This window comes from Panthera onca, chromosome B3 (assembly GCF_046562875.1).
Source record: "Panthera onca isolate mPanOnc1 chromosome B3, mPanOnc1 haplotype 2, whole genome shotgun sequence".
Classification (NCBI taxonomy): domain Eukaryota; kingdom Metazoa; phylum Chordata; class Mammalia; order Carnivora; family Felidae; genus Panthera; species Panthera onca.
Genome location: NC_138344.1, coordinates 132,594,402 through 132,615,500, shown reverse-complemented (window position 1 = coordinate 132,615,500; position 21,099 = coordinate 132,594,402). Strand labels below are relative to the sequence as shown.

The 21,099-nt window shown below is 40.7% G+C and overlaps 1 protein-coding gene across 10 annotated transcripts in view; it reads left to right on the top strand.

Annotated features, from left to right (window-relative positions):
• EFCAB11 (EF-hand calcium binding domain 11) overlaps nucleotides 1-21,099 on the top strand; it is a 157,286-nt gene that overhangs the window by 24,288 nt on the left and 111,899 nt on the right. For 8 of the 10 annotated variants that reach the window (XR_013555984.2, XM_060620521.3, XM_060620528.3 and 5 more), the window contains exon 5: nucleotides 561-651. Coding sequence is in view for 9 of the 10 variants with exons in the window: in XM_060620521.3 (XP_060476504.2) it covers nucleotides 561-651 (91 nt within the window). In the remaining variant the exon portion in view is untranslated. Of the gene's footprint in view, nucleotides 1-560; nucleotides 652-2,826; nucleotides 2,927-3,838; nucleotides 4,182-21,099 lie in introns of those variants that run through there. The other 2 variants (XM_060620524.3, XM_060620520.3) reach the window with 2 other exon arrangements.

Sequence of the window (21,099 nt, the reverse complement as noted above, 5' to 3'; positions counted from 1 at the left end):
TACAGAGGTGTGGGGGATCATTTGGCCTTTTTCCTTTGACTCTTACCTTGACCCACACATGATCGGAGGAATTATTTTCTCACACTGGTTATGGCCAAGAGAAGTGGCTTCAAACCCCACAGATCACACACAGGATGGAAAGACTCATGGAGTCCAGGGTCAGCGTCTTCGCTGCGATGATGGTTTCCCTCTAAAAATTCATATATTATAATTCTAACACCAAGCAAGAAAATAAATGGATTTCGAAGAATAAATTGTTCTGGCAGTTCACAAAGACTTGAAGCCTAATATGCCATTATTGCACTGTATGTCTGCGGTCCATTCCCTGGCACTTAAAGAATCAGCAAATGATAGGGCTAGAATGGCCTGTGAGATCATCTGGGACTGCACAGATGCAGATTCTGCACAGATTCTTACATTCTTCCAGTGAGACGGTCTCAGATTACCTTATATTTATTGCTTTTCCCCGAGTAATGAAGTTTCGCGCAAATATGGCAGAGATAACAGTTCATAGGGTTTATAGAAGTAAGTGAATATTTTATATTTTGATTTCAAAATAGACCGTGGATATTTAACATTGGAAGATTTCAAGAAAGCATTTAGGCAGGTGGCTCCCAAGTTATCAGAACGGACCATTCTGGAGGTATTCAGGTAAGGCACCACAATCTTTATGTACACCTACCCCTTGATTTACCATTTGCCTTTGCAAGGTTTCAGTCTTATGGAGAGCACGTATTTATGCAGATTTCCCCCTATCTGTACGCTTCATAGTGGAGTGCTTGCACACCAGGGGGGTGTATAGAGACATTCGTTGGTAAGGGTGGGAGAAGAGCAGGGGAGAGTGGAATGTCTTTGTGGATGTATGTATTGACCAAGAAAAAAAAAATGAGTCTCTGTTGACGTTTAACATGGATACTGGTGTTCCCCTGTGGTCTATTTCATCAGACACAGGCCCCACCTGGGTCTTGAGTTGTCTCAAGAGGAGAGTGGAGTAGAGGTTGCCTGGTGGCGGCACCCTCGTTCATTTGCTTTCAAAGTTGTTGGTACGCGTTTCAGTTCACACATCCCCGAGAGAGGAGACATAATGGTTATATTATGTCGTTTTTATAGATGAGTCCCGACGACATAGGCAAGTGGCTTATATGCAGTTTCTGTTAGGAAGCTGCAGAACGATGTAGTATGAACGGCACAAACATAGGCTGACGTGACAGGGTGGGAGGGCTGAGTCTTCTCTGGGTCTTTGCGTGAGCTTTCCGTCAACTGTTACCAGGTGCGTTAGTTGGTGGTCAATACTGCAGCAAGAGCCGGAAAACCCAGAATCACAAAACTCAAGAAAGACGGGCGGGTACTTCTCCCACATGAACACGGGCAGTCCAGAGCTGACTTGATGGCAATGTAGTCACGAAGGACCCTGGCCCCTTGTCTCTTACTGTTCTGGCTGCCTCAGTACCAGGCTTCTCCCCCTTGCTGCAACATGATTGCTTAGATTTCAGCCATCACATCTGAACTCCAGCTACGTCAGAGGAAAGGGAGCAAAAGATATCCCCTTCCTCAGAAGGCTATCCATTGTTTCTACGTATATTCCAATGACCCAAACTTTGTTCCAAGGCCACAGTAGCTGCAAGAGAGAAGGGACTGAAAAATGTAGTCTTTGCTCTGAGTAGTCATGTGCCCTGTGAGTTTTTGATATAGAGGAAGGAGAGAGGGGATAGTAGGAACATACGGCCGGTGTTCCCATTCAGGATAAAAAAAAAATTCATGAAATCTGACCAGAAGCCAGCCCTGCTCCATAGGAATTATCAAGCAGGTTATTTGAAGTAAGGATCTGTGCTCACTGTCATTAACAGTGACCTGTATGAAGCTCTTTGACTACAACATTCACAAGTCAGTTATCGAACAAGCTATTGAAGGAGAGCAAAGGCGTTAAAGCCACATGTAGACAGAATGTCATAGGACAGTATTAGTTGATTCTAGAACAACAAGACCTTTGAGATAAGTAACATCTTTGGATACGCTTTGTGATGAGATGAGTAATGCGCCTCAATGTATTTCTTTTTTTTTTTTAATGTTTATTTATTTTTGAGAGAGCGAGACACAGAGTGCAAGTGGGGGAGGGTCAGAGAGAGGGGGAGACACAGAATCTGAAATGGATGCCAGGCTCTGAGCTATCAGCACAGAGCCCGATGCAGGACTTAAACCCACAAACGGTGAGATCAGACCTGAGCCGAAGTCAGATGCTTAACTGACTGAGCCACCCAGGTGCCCCAAACCTCAATGTATTTCTACACATGGAACATAGAATTATTATTTCATTTTTCTTTTACAAAAAGACAAGTGCCCACGTTTGCTGACTTTTATGTGTTAAACAGTCTCAGTAGGTGCAACCTCATACCTCAAGTGTATTTTTGAAAAATACACTCAAATACACTTATCCCTTCCACGTAGAAGTAGAGTTTTAACAATGAGGGAGAAACAACTTCTCAAAAGAAATCTGCGCTTCTGGGAGCATATTTTTGAACGTGAGTGTTTGAAAATGTGATTCTATTTTAAAACATGATTTGTCACCTGTTAAAGCCCTTCACACCTGCATGTTCAATAAGTTGGAAACGGAACGTCCTAACCCAGTGGAAAAAAATCTTCTAAAGTTTCAGTGGTTTTAGAACACAATTCCTGAAGAGATAAAAATTGAATAACTTTAATAAGCTTTCAAGAGCAACTAATATCAGGAGAGATGGACATCCACTAGCTAAATTTCAGTTAGCAATGACAACAAAATAATAATTTAAAAAAAACCCCACAAAACACCCCTAAACCTTTTCCTTATAGGAGGATGGAATTGTACATCAAGGGACTCAGTGTCATGGTGTCCCTTTCCTGTTTGGGTCCACATATCTTCACGAGGTATCTCTGACAGCCATTAAAACCAGGTATTAAAACAAATGGCTCAATCATAAAAGATTAAACTGAAATGTTCAGAAATAAAGTATATTAAATCACTTCGTTCTTATTAGTATTGTTAACAATTTTAGTGACAGCAAAAAAATCATTTGCCACTAATAGTAAATATTTTTATCTTTAATTCTTTAGAATTTCTATGTTATGACTTGTAATGTACATGCTATATTAATAGCAGCACATGTGCATATAACCTGTAAATAACTGTATCACATGCCCACAGATCTTATACTTCCTAGGATTATGGATCGAAACAGTTTGGAGACCATAGCCAAACAAGACATTTTAGTTAATTGAAAGTGCCCATTTTAAACTCTCATTTTTATTATTTTTTAGCACCACAGACCCTAAACCAGAATAAATGATGCATAATAAGCATTAAAGTTATGAAACCAATAAGGAGAGAAAAAGAGTTCCTCTAAGTGTAGATTGAAGTAGGCCAAAGACCCAGAGATGTCTGTCTTCCACACAATTCTGTTTCAGTAGTGCCAACAATTTTCTTTTTTTTTTTTAAATGTTTGTTTATTTTGAGAGAGAGAGAGAGAGGGAGCGCATGTGGGCAGAGTGGGGGTGTGAGGGGAGGGGCAGAGAGGGAGAGAGAGAGGGAGAGAGAGAATTCCAAGCAAGGCTCCATGAGCCTGACCTGGGGCTCAATCTCACAAACCATGAGATCATGACAAGAGACAATATCAAGAGTCAGATGCTTAACCAACTGAGCCACCCAGGTACCCCAACAATTTTCAAAAGTAAGGAAAAAAATCAGCTGCTGAGGCTGTTAGTAGTACAAAATTACATAATATTTCTAAGGTTGGACACTCAGTTTTTGCACACCTGGAGTAGAGTTTGACTTAATTGACCACTGTGAATGGAATTCATTACCCAGGTCCATAGTTACCCAAAAGAAAGCTGATATCCAAAGACACTAGAAGAAGACAGCCAGAGATGGAGAATCCTAATTAGAGTCATCTGTGCTGTGAATAACTGAAGAAATTTTCATTACCTTCCATTCATTTACTGCCATATTTTTCCTAAAGAAACTTCTAAAGATCAAGAATGGTCTCTTTTGGAAGTAGTTGTCCATATCACACCTTCATTTTTTAAGCCTGACCAACGAACCACAACAATAAAACCAGCCAAACAACCAATTCAAGAAGACAGACTTGGGGCATAAGGCATCAAAGAATCATTTTGGTTTTAAGTTGTTGGATCATTCATTAAAGCATCATAAGAGCTAAATGAGATACTTGTAGAAGGTTTGTGAATTGCTTCCTAAGTATTCTGGGAATGTTTACATTATTGATTTTATCATGAATAAAAGCAATGTGTTTTCTTTTTAAAAAAAATTTTTAATGCTTATTTTTGAGCGAGAGAGGCAGAACACAAGTGGGGGAGGGGCAGAGAGAGAGGGAGACACAGAATCTAAAGCAGGCTCCAGGCTCCGAGCTGTCAGCACAGAGCCTGACTTGGGGCTCAAACTCATAAACCATGAGATGATGATCTGAGCTGAAGTTGGGTGCTTAACTGACTGAGCCACCCAGGCACCTCAAAAGCAATGTGATTTTTAAAAATACATATTGTCAGGGTTTATAACACTCGCATTTTTAATGGGTATATATAGTATAACATTTATGATTAGCAGTCATAATCTCTTGTTTTAGTCTTAATTCTACAGTTATGTGGATTCAAAGCTCACCTCCAAGCCTTGTGCCATAGTTTATGCTTAGCTGAAGTCTGTCCTCTAGTAGGGATCATGAGAACTGTATTCTCTGGTGTCTTTCGTGTTTCAAAATGTTGATATCTGGGCTATCATTGCCCTTAAATAAAAATACATAGTGGATTGAACATTAGCATTTTTGAGTCACTTTCTTTTTCTTTGAGAATGCTGATTATGCTTACGTTGGAAGTCCTTTTAATTTTTAAAAAATTTTTTTTTTAACATTTATCTATTTGTGAGAGACAGAGAGAGACAGAGCATGAGTGAGGGAGGGGCAGAGACAGAGGCAGACACAGAATCTGAAGCAGGCTCCAGGCTCTGAGCTGTCAGCACAGAGCCTGATGCAGAACTCGATCTCACGAACCGTGAGATCATGACCCAAGCCGAAGTCAGATACTTAACCTAGTGAGCCACCCAGGCACCCCAGAAGTCCTTTTAATTTTCTATTAGTGTCTCTTTCATTGGCTTGTTTTGCTCACTATATCTCATCACATATTTTCAGCAAAGTCTATTCTTTGTGCTGTGATCAATATGGCTTTTCTTTTTTCTCTGCTATGGTTTTATTTTTCTTTTATATTTCTTTCTTAAGTTATATACACTGATGTTTAATTTCATTTTGTTATTTTGCTGTATCATAATGTTTTATAGTATCTTCCCTAAGCCTTTCTATACATACTTTCAATTCTTGTTTTATAGAGGTGTTTGTTTTATTAGGGGAAGCAATGGTTTTTGAGATTTTATTTTTATTTTTTCAAAATTTATTTATTTTGAGAGAGACAGAGAGAGTGAGTGGGGGAGGGGCAGAGAGAGAGAGGGAGAGAGATAATTCCAAGCAGGCTCCACACTGTCAGCACAGAGCCCACTGCAGGGTTTGAACTCAAGAACTGTGAGATCATGACCTTAGCTAAAACCAAGAGTCAGACACTTAATGAACTGAGCCACCCAGGCACCCTGAGATTTTATTTTTAATTAGTGATTGCTTGGGGGCTGCTAAGTATAGCTTTTTTCATATAAATTAAAGAAACAAGTTTTCTACCACGGAAAGCGTTTTGAAGAACAAATTGCTGCTTAAACCAAGAGATGATACATTATGCAAAAACAAAAACAAAAATTGTTACTAATTTATCTTATCTCTAAAGATATCATAAAATGTTTAATATATGGATTTCAAAACTTGAGAATCCTTTCAGTATTTGAAACTTTGCTTTCCACTTAGGACTGATAATCGTGATTTGTGTACTAAAATAACTGAGGCTGTATCAGAGGTGTTGTTTCATTATTCAGAAGTTCTTAGGGAATTCTTTTTTTGAAGATCTTGTTTTTTCTTTTTCCCTACCCACTACAAATGGCAGAAGAGTTTGAGAACTGTGGGTAGTATTGTTGGTACAGTGGAATGAATGTGAGATAATAGGCTGTTTCTAGCACTAAAAGGTTAAAACAAAAAAATATCTTTTGTCTTTAATACTGCTGGAACTTAGAGAAGATTTTATAGTGGTGGTGTTTTTGTTGTTGTCGTTGTTGTTGTTTTTTGTTTTTAACATTCAGTGATCTTCAGTGCCTCTAACATGTAGGATTAAAGCTATTACCTGGCTCTCCAAAATCTGATTCCTTTTCAAACTCCTCTTTCATTAGCCCCAAATTCCTGTGTTTCCCTTGACATAATGCTTGTTCCTTTGAATGTGTGATGTGTATTTGAACTTCATTCTGTTTCCCCTATTGGCAATGCCTTTCTGTACTTCCAACCTGCCCAGATTAGACCTATCTTTCAAGGTCCTGCTCAATAAAAGTTTCTTTTCCTTTATATTGAATAGTCTTGTCTCCTGTCACTAAATTTTGGTACTATTTATGGTTGTATATTTTTTCACTTACTTGATAAACAAAATGCAGCGTTTAGGATTATCTTCATAAGATACTGCAAGCTCTTTGAGTTTATGAGCTTATCTGTAACCCGCTGGCTCCAGCATGTCACCTCATGCGTTGTAGTTACTTAATAAATAATTGTTGGTTCATTGTCACTCCGAATATCCAGTGACAGTGAAATTCTCACTTGCGTTTTTTTTTTTTTTTTTTTAATGGTTTAATTTACTTCTTCTAAACTAGGAAAAAGTACTTTAAAATGCAATCAGGAGCTTTGTAACCACATGTGGCTTTGCCTTCCATTTTTCTCTTTTTGCATGTGGTTTTCACAAATTAATCTCTGATGGCCTCTCTTTGCTTTATATTGTGGTCGCTTGCAATTCACAGTTTAGCCTCAGCTGTTATCAAGGAGCTGGCTTAATGTTCTTTCCTGACTTTGCCTGCCATCAGCACCCTGTGATACTTCTGGCAGGCATTTTTCTCTGCATGGGTATATTTACTCCTCCATGCCTAGGAGCCTTCTCCATCTCATTGTAAGCACTGAGATTTGCACTTTCCCACCACCTGTCAATTGGCGAAAAGCTCTGGGAAGCTTCTGCTTTCCAGCCATGAAATGAAATGTGGATGTGCAGAAGGCCCACTTCCTGACCCACTGTCTCAGGTTCTGAGTGTGCAGGCAGATTGCCAGGCACTAATGTCATGTTGGAAATATCGAGGCTCCACGAGGCTCTCTAATCATGACCGGAGACATTTAAAGTTATATCTGATCATTTTGGTGTAAGAATCCCATTCTTCATGTTATGTGGGAAGGTCAAAAAACAAAGAACATCTAACTCTCCTCTTCTGGTTATTGAACAATGGTCGACAATAAGAGCATCACGACTCTTTGATTAATATGTTTTCAATGTCAAAGTTTCAGTGGGAGTAGGGGATTAGGAGGGATGGCTATCCTCTTGGCAGAAAGATCAGATATGTCTCCTATCGTGGCCGTTATAGAGGGAAGGGTTGTCACGAACTTGGGTAAAATAGACTAACAGACAGTTCTGTTATGCTAAGTGGAAGAGAGTCTTACAGAGCCCAGGACCCAAAAGGAAAGTCATTGAAGATAGCATTTATTTTCCAATTTATTTGCATCTCTTTTGAAGTAATATTCCTATATTCTTTAGCTTTCTATAATTCCTTTTTGCTGATAGCACACTTGTTGCATAGCATTTTCTTGGACAAGAAAAAATTTCTCAGTCATTATTTTGTGCATCAGAACAATTCTCTTCTAACTGTAGTCATGTGACCTCAACAAGAGCACCGTTCTTATAGTGAGTACCTACTGTGATGAATATGATTATCGGCCCAGCAGTATCTACATGCTTCTGTGCCTAGAAAAATATTAAAAAAGCCTAGAAATCATATGTCATTTTTTTGTAACCATGCATAGTCATTACCAGCTATACCTATATAAGTATAATGGCCAAAGAAGTAGACTTACTGAGTTGCCAATTTTTATTTTACAAGTTTTCCTATCTTCTCGGCAATGGTAATGCCTGAATTTTTATTTCACTCTTTGGTTTCAAAATCTTATTGTCAGAGATTTCCTTTTCTGATTATCCTCGTGCATATGGCTCCTGAGTGGACAGTATTAATGTGTGTGAGCTTTTCAGGCTGACCTCAGAATTTCCTCTCTCTGGGGATTCCACATGTAAAATATTGAATACAACTACTTAAAAAATCCAGCTATAGAAATAGATTTGAATCATTTTAAGAAAATTCCAGCTTTTCTGAGGGCTTTTAATTGATTTTTGTACCATGGAGAAAAATTATCTCCTTGGGGATCGAGTGCGGGCTTGGGGCATTTTCTTGAGTGGACACCATGCACCGAAGGCGGCCGGTGACCTGGCTGGAGACCGTGAATATAAATCAACATCAGCCTGGGGGGCCTGGTGGTAAGACAGGAGTCCATGTCCGTATCTGAAGCGCTGGGCAATCAAACAAAAGGTGGTGAGTTGGGGAAAAGACTTCTATCCTTGCATTTGCAGATTGTCCGTTTCCCAGTATTTTAGAACTGGTGCCACAGGAATCGAAGCTCAGAATCTGGACAGGATACAGGTAGAGAAGAGCGATGGCCTCATTACGTAGAGTTTCAAATACAACATGCTATTTTGGTTTCTTTAGTTAAGCTAACTTCGTTTATATTATCAAGGATATAGTATTTGATTGGAAGGAATATTTAATCCCTTTTACATTTCAGATATCCAGATTTTGTAGTCCTGTTTCACGTTAAACCACCCAGATGCAAACTGTACTCACCTTCACAGCCCAGCTGTTAAGGGGGCACCGGGGTGGCTCAGACGGTTAAGTGTCGGGCTCTTGACTTTAGCTCAGGTCATGATCTCACGGTTCGTGCATTCGAGCCTTGTGTCGGGTTCTGTGCTGGCAGTGTGGAGCCTGCTTCGGATTCTTTCTCTCCTTCTCTCTCTGTCCCTCCCCTGCTCACATGCTCTGTCTCTCTTTCTCTCAAAATAACTAAATTAAAGTAAAGTTCTTATCCTGAAAGTTGGCCCTACCCTACCAACCACCTTCCAACCCCCAAAGGGAAATTGTCTTCACCTTCTGCTTTAAGCTTCTAATCTGTCATAAATATCTTTCTCCTTTATGCTTATTCATAGTTAATTTGGATACCTATAATCCAGTATTAGGGCACGAGCTTAATGTGAGCAGGCACAGTAAAGTGTTCACTATCACCCTAGAGACAGCACAGCGCAGTTTCGTACATGTTGAACAGATGACTCCATTTTATGTAAATGATGGCTTATGTAGCGAATGGGCTTTCTATTCTCTATATTTTTTGTTTTGCTCTCTGAATGCTACACCCAGCGCCATATTAAGGTCACGTTGAGCTGTGAGCCCCAGGGCCGGGGAGCAGGAAGACTTGAGTTCTGGTCCCAGTTCTGCCACAAATCACCGCACCTCTCTGGCCTGCAGTCTCCTCATCTCAGAAATGAGGGGGTTGTGTTATATTATCTGGCAGGCTTCTTCTAGTTCCAGAACCCGCTGGTGGGGTCATCTATCATGGAGAGTGGCATGGCAGTCTTCTTTATTTTCTCTGTGTATCACAGATATTATTCAGAAGCGACCGCCGCCTGAATACAGATGTGGTCTGTCAATGTGACAAAGACTGCTCTCAAGAGGAAATTACTGGGTTTGACAGCTATCCAACCCTGGGTTTGGTTTTTGAGGTGTCACTATAACAAGTGTTATGGCCGACGTATCTAATTCCTCATCTACATATATGGTCGAATACGCTGTTCCTGCTGTAATAGCATGAGGGCTATTTTTCTTTTACTCCAACTGTCACATAAGATACTGCTGCCATGGTTTCTTTCTTATGACCAAATGTTGCTAACCCTTTCAGTCATCCCTGAAGTTATTAATAGCCACACATCATGAATGTATTCATGCCATTTTCCTTTATAGAAAGAGGAATCCATTTCTTAGGCTTTTCTTTTGTAGTCGAGAGCTAACTTCTGGCTAAAACAATCCTAATGATACTGTGCGTTGTATTAGTAAAATAAGAAAAGCTCGTATTTAATAAAATAAATTTATATTTTATGTGAGATATTTAATATTATTTTAAGATGCAAAAAAATAGGCTCAGTACTAGGAGTTCGACTTAAGAGTTTTGATTGTCCTTCTTAATCTATCTCCTACAATGAAATTAAAATTTTCAGTACTGTGTTTTTACTGTGACATAAGGACCTGTGATTTGCCACCTCACGTCTAGCCATCTTGTCTGCGTGCCTCTTACCCAGTCCTCCTCTATCAGGTTACCTTGAATAGACACACACTTGCCATTTAAAGAGACTTCCAGTGACCAGCAGCATCAGTACCAAGGAGCTTATTAGCAATGCCTAATCTCAGGCCCCACTCCAAACCTACTGAGTCAAATGTGTTTACTTTAACGTGATCCCTGAGTGATAGGCACGCACGTTCAAGTTGGAAAATCACTGGTTTACCCTTCCAGTTACATTTTGCATGAGGAAGATTAGCGTTACTTTTTTTTTTTTTTAGCATTATTTTTTAATTTTACTTTTTGAATTCAGTAGTTTTTCATTGCCTGCCAGCTAAACCCTAGAGTCCTTGGCCCGTCATGCAAAGCCCCTACACACACACACACACAGAGGCCTTGTGTGCCTTCTTAGCGTGTCTCCCATCGTTTTCTCAAATCAGAAATTCTCCACCATTCCGATCTGCCTGCCATGTACTGATTTTATCATTTCTCTTCTGGCATTTTTGCTGTTGCCAGGTTCACTGCCCTCTCTGCTCTGACTCCCTCATCCACATGCCTGAATGGCATCCATTCCTTAGAGCTTAGCTGAACTCTGTCTTCTATGTAGCCTTCCCTGATCACTCTAGCCCAGAAAGTTTCTTTACCTTCCTTAGAACTCCTGTAGCATTAAGGTATCTAATAGTAAGCACGATAATACTAGTCACTAACACTTACTGAGTATTTACTGTGTACCAGGCACTATGTTGAATGAATCCCTGCAGGATCCTCATGGGTTAGGCCCTATCTGTCCTCATTTTTCGGAGGGAAAAGTTTGGAGAGGTCACAGACTTGCTCAAAGTCACCGGCTGGTGAGTAATGGATCCGAGAGTCAAACTCAGGCAGCTTAACTACCAAGCTTGTGCTGTTACTCACTGTTATATTCCCTTCTCTCTTCTTTTAATGGTATAATCGCCCTGAGGACAGGAACCATGCCTTTTATCCCCACAATACTGAGCATAAACATGAGGAAGCAAGGCACACCTGCTCTGCCCAGAAATGCTCTTGTTAAATCAGTTGCATGATGAAATAGCTTTTCTCTGTTCATATGAATTGGTTTAGTTTGGATTGTTATACTTGAGACTTCATTTGGTTATCTGCACTATAAACAAAAGGAATCCTTGACAAAATATACAAAAGGAAGCTGATGTAGTGTTTTATCACATGAAACCGGAGCATTCATCCCAGTTCAGGTTGCTTTGATAGGAACCCATGTGTTACGCATTTTGCCTTTGGAATTACATCATAATAGTGTTTTGCCAAATAAGCTATGAAAGCAAAAAAAAAAAATTTTTTTTTAATGACATATGGGTTTTTATCATTTTAACTGGGGTGGGGGTGCTAATCTAAATCCATGATTGTCTCTTGGTAAGGTACGATTCTGCTTTGGTTCACTCGGAAGACCTTTCTCATCAGTAGCTGTGAGTTCAGCTTGACCACATTATCTGCTTGGCTGCAATCTGCTGCTAGAGACAATCAGGGTGAAGTAGTAATTAAATGCACCATGGACTTCGCGTGGCGCCTCTTAGTTCCTGTTCTTTCCCTCGCCTCTGCCTGTCCCAATGCCTAAGTTGACCCCGGGAGAGGCAGGGTAGGCCCTAATACGGATAAAACTTTACCTTTTTAAAAAATTGAAGTGTAATTAACATACAGTGTTAGATTAGTTTCAGGTATACAATCTGATTCAGCAATTCTATACATTACTAGGTGCTCATCATGAAAACATACTCTTAATCCCATTTGTCTATTTCACCCATCTCCCCACTCGCCTCCCCTGCGGTAGCCACTAGTTTGTTCTTTGTGTTTGAGTATCTAACTCTTGATTTTGGCTCAGGTCACGATACTAGGATGGAGAGATACAGCCCCACGTCAGGCTCTGCACTGAGCGTGGAGCCCGCTTGAGATTCTGTCTGTCCCTCTGTCCCTCTACCCCGATCACACTCTATCTTAAAAAAAAAAAAAAAGAGAGAGAGAGTCTATTTGTCTCTTTTTTTCTTTGTTTCTGAAGTCGCATGTTGAGTGAAATCATACGGTATTTGTCTTTCTCTGACTGACTTAGCATTATACTGTCTAGATCCATCCATGTTGTTGCAATGGCAAGATCTCATTCCTTTTTTTATGGCTGAGTAATGTTCCATTGTATGTGTATACCGCATCTTTTTTTTTTTAATTTAAATTTTAGTTAACATACAGTGCAGTATTGGTTTCAGGAGTAGAATTCTGTGGTTCATCACTTACATACAACACCCAGTGCTCATCATAATAAGTGCCCTCCTTAGTACCCATCACCCATCCAGCCCGTTTCCCATCCTACCTCTGTCCATCAACCCTCATTTTGTTCTCTATCACTAAGACTGTGTTATGGTTTGTTCCCCCACCCCTTTTTTGTCCCCCTCCCATAGGTTCATCTGTTGTGTTTCTTAAATTCTACATATGAGTGAAATCATATGGTATTTGTCATTCTCTGAATGACTTACTTAGCATAATACACTCTAGCTCCATCCACATCATTGCAAATGGCAAGATTTCATTCTTTTTGATGGCTGAGTAATATTCCATCAAATATATCGACCACATCTTTATCCATTCATCATTCGATGGACATGTGGGCCCCCTCCATATTTTGGCTATTGTAGATAATGATGCTATAAAATTTGGGGTGCATGTATTCGAATCTGTATTATTGTGTCCTTTGTATAAATACCTAACGGTGCAATTGCTGGGTCAGAGGGTAGTTCTGTGTTTAGTCTTTTGAGGAAACTCCATATTGTTCTCCAGAACAATTGCACAGTTTGCATTCCTGCCGACAGTGCAGTAGGGTTCCCCTTTCTCTGCATCCTCACCAACACGTGTTGTTTCTTGTGTTGTTAATTCTGACAGGTGTGAGGTAAGTATCTCACTATGGTTTTGATTTGTGTTTCCCTGATGCTGAGTGATGTTGAGCCTCTTTTCATGTGTCTGTTCTTGTAGCTTGAAATCCAGAATTGTGATGCCTCTGGTTTTGTTTTTCTTTTTCAGGATTGCTTTGGCTATTTGACGCCTTCTCTGAGTCCACACGAGTTTTAGGATTGTTTGTTCTAGCCCTGTGAAAAATGGTGGTGGTATTTTGATGGGGATTTGCATTAAACGTGTAGATTGCGCTGGGTAGTACAGACATTTTAACAACGTGTGTTCTTCCATGAGCATGGAATGCTTTTCCATTTCTTTGTGTCCTCAGTTTCTTCCATAAGAGTTTGATAGTTTTCAGAGTACAGATCATTTACCTCTTTAGTTAGGTTTATTTCTAGGTATTTTTCTGCTTTACACCCCATTTTCTTTCATCTATGAAGTTGGGTTGCTTCCATATCTTGGCTATTGTACATAGTGCTTCAGTAAAATAGGGGCGCATATATCTTCTGGAATTAGTGTTTTTGTTTTCGTGGGGAAAGTACCCAGTGGTGGAATTACTGGGTCATATGGTAATTCTATTTTTAACTTTTCAAGGAACCTCCGTACTGTTTTCTACAGTGGCTGCACCAATTTGTGTTTCCACTGACAGTGTACAAGGTTCTTTTTTCTCCACATCCTCGCCAACACTTGTTATTTCTTGTGTTTTTGATTTTACCATCCTGACAGGTGTGGTTTTGATTTGCATTGCCCTGTTGATGAGTCACGTTGAGCATCCTTTTATGTGTCTGTTGGCCATCTGTATGTCTTCTTTGGGAAAATGTCTATTCAGATAACCTTTACTTTTCCCAGTCCTCTCTCCTGCTTTTCACTCACCTCTACCCCCACCCTCGTCTATGGAACTTAGGATTTTAGGATCCCAGAACTAGTTACTGGTGGCTGAACATGGCTGTTGGAATCTTGTGCTGGACCCCATCATTCTTTCCCCCCCAGTGTAGCTGCATTTTCCGCCTCAGTTGTTTTTGGCTGCAACTAAGCCCCCCAAATGTTTAACACCACTTTCCCCTCCTTATCTTCACTTGTAGTCTAGCCTCAGGCTGAGCCTCTGTGGAAGGGGCTTTGGTTTTGACCTGCCCACAGCCCGGTATTGCAGAACCCGTGCTCTCAAGTGGCCTTAGGTAGTTAGTTGGACCTGCTCCTTGCCAGTCTGTGACCTGGAGCGAGCTGACCATTTGTCTTCTTTGTCCAATGCTTCCACCCCTCCCCCAAACACGCCATGGTACGTTTCCCTCTCCCTCTCCCTCTCCCATCCAGAGTAATGTCTGTGAACTCTATGTCCACCTTCCTGGATCCCGGTTCTTAGATCCCCTGCTGCCTGCTTTGGTCCTCTGATGGCCAATCCCAGAATGGGACCACATTCTCATTCAGGCAGAAACTGCCGTACCTACTTGACCACAGTGTTTGGCACACTTCTGTACACCGTTTCGCAGCCCTGGTCCTGTGTAATTCCAGAATGCTTTCCTTTCCATGCTCAGGTTTGGCGTTGCTGTCACTCGAAGTCATATCCTGCCCTTATTAGCATCCAGGAGAACTTGGTCTCATCTGTCTTTGATTTCCTGTTTCAGGGATAGCAAATTGTTGGCAGGAGAGTCAGCATCTTCTCCTGGACCCACGGCCTGTACTCATCTGAGGGGCCTCAGAACTTTTGGCGTCACACCCTAAGCCAGTTCCTTAGCATTGTCACACACGATCAGATCAACTTGCTCTCTGTCATCGTTGTACCAAAACTTTCCTTCTGCTCTGCAGGTGAGCTTGCCTTTCTACTTCATGGACAGGGCCATGGCCTCTGCCCGGGTTATGTCTCCTGCCTCCTCTTTGCCCCCAAAGCTCTCAATTTGCTTTCAATTCTAGTTGTAAGGAAGAGGATCTCTTCTGTTTTTCTAATCTCTCTGTTTTTCTGATCTCTTTTTCTAATTCCCCTCCTTTGTTCTGATCTCACCCCTCCCCTTTTTCTTTTTTTTTTTTTTTAATTTTTTTTTTTTAACGTTTATTTATTTTGGAGACAGAGAGAGACAGAGCATGAATGGGGGAGGGTCAGAGAGAGAGGGAGACACAGAATCTGAAACAGGCTCCAGGCTCCGAGCTGTCAGCACAGAGCCTGAGGCGGGGCTTGAACTCACGGAACCCGAGATCATGACCTGAGCCAAAGTCAGCCGCTCAACCGACTGAGCCACCCAGGCTCCCCAACCCCTCCCCTTTTTCTGATCTAAGGCCTTTCTCCATTCTCCATTCCCTCTCCTGTGTGTATAACTTCCATAGCTGTCTGCACACATACTCTCATCCCCCAGCCTAGAAAGCTGCCCCCACCACCTAAGTCCCTCCAGGTAGCTCCCCCTGTTCTTTTTCTCAGGTTTCATTCTTGTCAGCTTCTCAGGGTGTTGAGCATCTTGCCAGGGAACCCTGTCCTTGATGCTCAGACCCCCTCGGCTTTCTTGGCCTGCATCCGTCCATTCTCCCGTTCATTAAACACCTGCTAGAGTCATCTTACTGAATCCGTGCAGTGATCCCACACATCACCTCTTACTCATACCCATTCTACAGATAAAGCTGAGGCCCTTTATTGCTAATTTCAAGCCGTACTGGACCTAATTCTCAATTATTTTATCTTTTGGTTAAAGAAGAAAACTGATGGGGCGCCTGGGTGGCTCAGTCGGTGAAGCGTCCGACTTCAGCTCAGGTCATGATCTCACGGCCCATGGGTTCGAGCCCCGCATCAGGCTCTGTGCTGACAGTTTGGAACCTGGTGCCTGCTTCAGATTCTGTGTCTCCCTCTCTCTCTCTCTGCCCCTCCCCTGCTCATGCTCTTTGTGTGTGTGTGTGTGTGTCTCAAAAATAAACATTAAAAAAAATTTAAAGAAGAAAACTAACATGGGAAACTCACAAATAATAAAAACATTTTATTTGATGGCACTCATGTTGCTGGTACTTGTTAATGGTCATGTGTTTTTCTTACACCTCAAATTTATATCTTTTGATTTAAGAATACCACTGCCTGATAATGGTAGAGTAGGCTGAATTTGCAGTTAAAATAAAATATCTGAACACACTTAGCCTTCAGTATCATTCAGGAATTATGTCAAAGAACCTATGTAGGAACAAAAATAGAAGTTACAAAATGTATTTCTCAACCCAAGTCAATATTATTCTTGAGGTTTCTTGTAACCCATTCATGACTTCAAACAGAAATCTTCTCTGCCTTGGAGACGACATGGCAAGGCTGTAACCCAAGGAGAGGAGAGGAGAGGGCCATAGAAAAGTCACACTCTCACTCCCTTTTTGCAGAAATTTAACTGCGTTTGATGGAGTATTCAGTGAATACATGAACGAATGAATGAATGAGTAAACAAGTGAGGGAAGGAATAGAATGAAATTGATCAAAGTTTGCATCTTCAAATTATGTGTTAAATTGGGTAGAGCATCAGGGGCACCTTGCTGGCTCAGTCGGTGGCACCTGCGACTCTTGATCTCAGGGTCATGAGTTTGAGCCCCATGTTGGGTGTAGAGATGACTTAAAAAAATTGGGTAGAGCATCTGCTGGTCCTTAGTTTTATCTGAGACTGTTACACATTGTCTTCTTTACTGGGCTTTCAATTGCAGATTTAGACTCGGAGAGTTTAAAAAATACGAACTTGACCACACATTTGTATGGGTATTTAAACTGCTATCATCATAAAATTATTACAGTAGTTTCAGACTCTATCAGAAAGCTTTTAGTGGAACTCTACCATCGGAGTGAGATTTGATTAATTGGACGGAACCTTCTTTTTCTTTCTCTCTTGTGCATTGCCTTGTAGAGTAGTAGAAAAGTTTCTGTAGTGACCAAATTTGTTACAACGTTGGTGCCATTCATTCTGCAGGTTAGAAGTTGGTCCTGACAGCAAGTTGCTGGATGTACTTTTCATGGACAAATTGGCTGTTTGGGGGAAATCACCAGACTTAGTTCTTCAGGAATATTTATTTTCACTGACTGATTTCATTGTATGGAGATCAGATTTGAACCCTAAGGGCTTAGTTGTGCTCTCTTTGTATTGTTATTCATTGCTAGATGTGGTTCAGTTAAACAGGAAGGAAAGATAAATGGAAAGATAGTGGTGTATATATATGCATGTCAGATGCAAATCAGGAATCTTGGTGGAAAACTCAAAAGTTTTTATTTTATTTTTTTAATAATTTTTAAAAAATGTTTGTTTTTGAGAGAGAGCACAAGCAGGATTGGGGCAGAGAGAAAGGGAAACATAGAATCTGAAGCAGGCTCTGGGCTCTGAGCTGTCAGCAGAAAGCCCAACACGGGGCTCTAACCCATGAGCCGTAAGAACATGACCTGAGCCGAAGTTGGATGCTTAACTGACTGACCACCCAGGTTCCCCTAAACTCAAAATTTTTAGAAGTGAAATTACCTCCTCAATCATTTTTATTCCCAATTAAATTAGTGTTTGATATAAACACTATAGGCTAGTGTAGTATTCAGGACCATTTAGTTTCCTCTCTCTTTTAGTTTCAGATTTTCATTGTAGTTCTTAGTCTTTGTGTTTTGAGGGTGCGATTATGGTGTAAGAAATCAAATTAGTGTTAGTGGGTAGATTCAGTTTTCCCTAATGACTTACTAACCACAATATATCCCCTTCTTATGTAAAAAAGCCAAAGCGGATTACTACTTATTTGACTGACAAGGAAAGGCATTTCTAATTTTATTTAGAAGCTGAAGTAAATTACTTTACCACAAATTCAACGTGAAATAAACATACGATCCTCTCTTAATGAACAAAGCAGGTTGAGAACCAAACAAGTTTGTAGTAGATCTCTTTAGCCAGCTGGTGGTGCTAAAAACTCTGATAAGAAACTAATTGGAAAGGGAGGAGGTTAATCTGGAGCCTTCCTTAATAAATGTTATTTTATTAGTTTTTGAAAAATTAGTACCACAAGTCTATGTATTAGTACCAAAGTATTACGTCTTCTAAGCTTAGGAAGCAACCCAAATCTCTTGGATAGATAGCAGGATACATTTCTAGTAAACTCTTGTAAAAATGTCATTGGCTCCCGCAGTATTCACATATTGGAAATTACGTGGTTGTGTAACATCTGGCTTCATCCTGGAAATAGCCTTTAGCCTGTTGTCTAGGGAATTGAAGTATGGACAATAATGCATGCCCGAGAAGCATACCTGGTTCTACTTACGATCCAAATTTAGACTTGAGAAATATTGATTACTACTTTTTACTTTTAACATGCTTCTTAGGGCTAGGTTTTTTGCTTAGCTCTTTTTAACCCCTTGTTTTTTAATGCCAAAGAAGTCCAGTAGAGCAATAGTCTGTTCCTTGAATGTGTCCTGAGATGCAGGTAGCAGATCAGAGAGGCCTTAGAGTCAGGGAGAGCAGGTTTTGAATTTCCCCACGCATTTCATAACCGTCTTCCTGTAGTCACTTACATACATTCTTTACAGCTCAGGTGTAAACATCTTTTTCCCCAGAGTTGGCATAAGCATTAAATGAGACAATGAGTGCTCCTTGGGTGTTGTTTCCCTGTGCTGCCCTCATTCGAGGCGCAGGCTGGGACTCAGTCATCTGAGCCTCTGCTCTCCCCTGGACTTAGCCTGTCTTAGGCTGTCCTTAGCCTTAGGACAGCAGGTCCTCTTTGGGTCTGATAATGCCTCGTGCCGCACTAATGAAAAGATATTTCTAGGTTGTGAAGTTCCACAGGGATTTTGTAGACTCACTGACTCACAGAAGAGATAGTTGATCTGGTTTTCGGATATGTCCCTCTCTATCCTGGTGATACTTACCTGTAGGTCAAAATCTGCCTAAACATTGAAGACTGGGGAAGGGAATACAAGATTGCTGAAAGCTGTAGCAAAAGGTGGTTCCTCAGAGTTGGTTTATCCATTCATTTGTTTGTTTCACTCTTTTTGAGACTTACTGTTCCAAAGATGAACTCCAGAAAAGCTTCAAAATATCTCTAAGAGCTGCAGATTTCAAGAAGCAGGATGCTTCCTGCTTGGCAGGAACTGATAGGCAGCCCTTATCTGTGTAACAGGAAGATTATTTAAACATTCTTTACAATGTTAGGGGCACCTGGGTGGCTCAGGTGGTTAAGCGTCCAACTCTTGATTTCAGCTCAGGTCATGATCTTACGGGTTTGTGAGAACGAGCCCCACATTGGGCTCAGTGCTGGTGGTGCAGAGCCTGCGTGGGATTCTCTCTCTCCTTCTCTGTCTGCCCCTCCCCTGCTCACACACACTCTCTCAAAATAAATAAATAAACTTAAAAGACCTTCTTTATAATGTTATAAAAATCAGTTATAAGATTACAAATTTTTTAAAACTTTTAAAAACTCTGAGAATAAAATTTATTTAATTTTCCGCAGCATATTCTGCGTTTAGAAGTTTGAAACAAGTTGGCAGAGGTTTCATTGTGATGGTAGAATCATTAAACACTATTAATTAATAGTATGGCTGTGTAAGGTATGTAGTTTTTAGAAAGGGCCCAGCTGATATCTTTGGTTAGAGCTCATTGATTCGGATCTTTGCGATTTAAAGATCACAGAATTGTGGCATCGAATGGTGGCAGAGTCTTGAGACGTCATGTACACCATCTCTCTCATGGCTAAGAAGATGGAGGTCAACGAACTTAATGGCTTACCCAAGGTTACAGAGACCTGGATCAAAACTCGGGTCTCCTGACTCCCAATTCAACGCCAGCGTGTTCTTTTTCTGTCCTAACTTCTACACAAGGAGTTATTTTCAGTGTAAATAAAAACAAGTGTGTGTATGTTCAGCCTTCATAAACTTTCATACTAAACACACAGCATTGTTTCTGCCCGGTTATCACAGTGGAAACTTTGTATCCAAGACAGCTAATTAAGATGCTCCTATGTACATTTTGGAGCAGAGTTAGGGGAGGGTGGGGAGGCACACCATAACACACAGTTCTCAGAGCAAACAAGTGCCTGTGTCTGTTACCCTTATACAGAAGCAGGCAGGGTTTTCATTCCCCGCCTGCCTTACGCCTTACCTGCTCTGCTCCTCATCTCTGGCTAGATGAATGACATCCCCTGCTTGCAGGTGTATTAGTAATTTCTGAGTTTGTTCCCCACTAAAAATGACCTCATTGTTTTGTGCTTCTTTTCCATACTTATACAGTAACAGGAAAATAAACCAGCTCTGAGTACAGCCCACAGCAGAAATCTTGTGCTCTTTATGCAAGTTTGATTTATAGACGTGTACTGCAGAGCAGAGTGACTATGAAACATTCATCTTCCCACTGCTAGTTGCCATGGAAATCAAGTACACAGAGCAGTGTCATTCCAGTCCTGGTGATGCCCGCAGTAGTTTATTCCTTTGTTGTTCTCGTTTCTTAAGCAACAGCCTCGCATTCTTTCATCGTTACAATTAATCATGCACGCAAGTTTTTATCTTTCATCTCAAATAGAAAGTACTAAAAATGTCTGACAAAAATAGGGAGAATTTAAATACCCTTGTGGCTTTAAATATGCATTTGTGATTTTCCCCCTCAGTCCCATTGGAAAATAGGTCATGTAGAAAAAAAAAAAAGAGCACATATTAATGTACAGAAATTTCAATCAAGAGAGCAATAGAGAAATCTGAGCAAAAAGCAATGCTACGCTCAGGAAATCTTCAGGAGCTTCAGACTCTCGGGCCTCCCGGTGCTTGGAACTAAATTAGTCTGCATTTTGGGTAATGCCAACCAAAAACAGCCCTTGAGCTATATATTATCACCTCTCCTTTTGTTTTGTTTAGTTAGCCTCCTTATGAGTTTGAACAACCTGAATATTTGCTGGATAGATGATGGTAGAT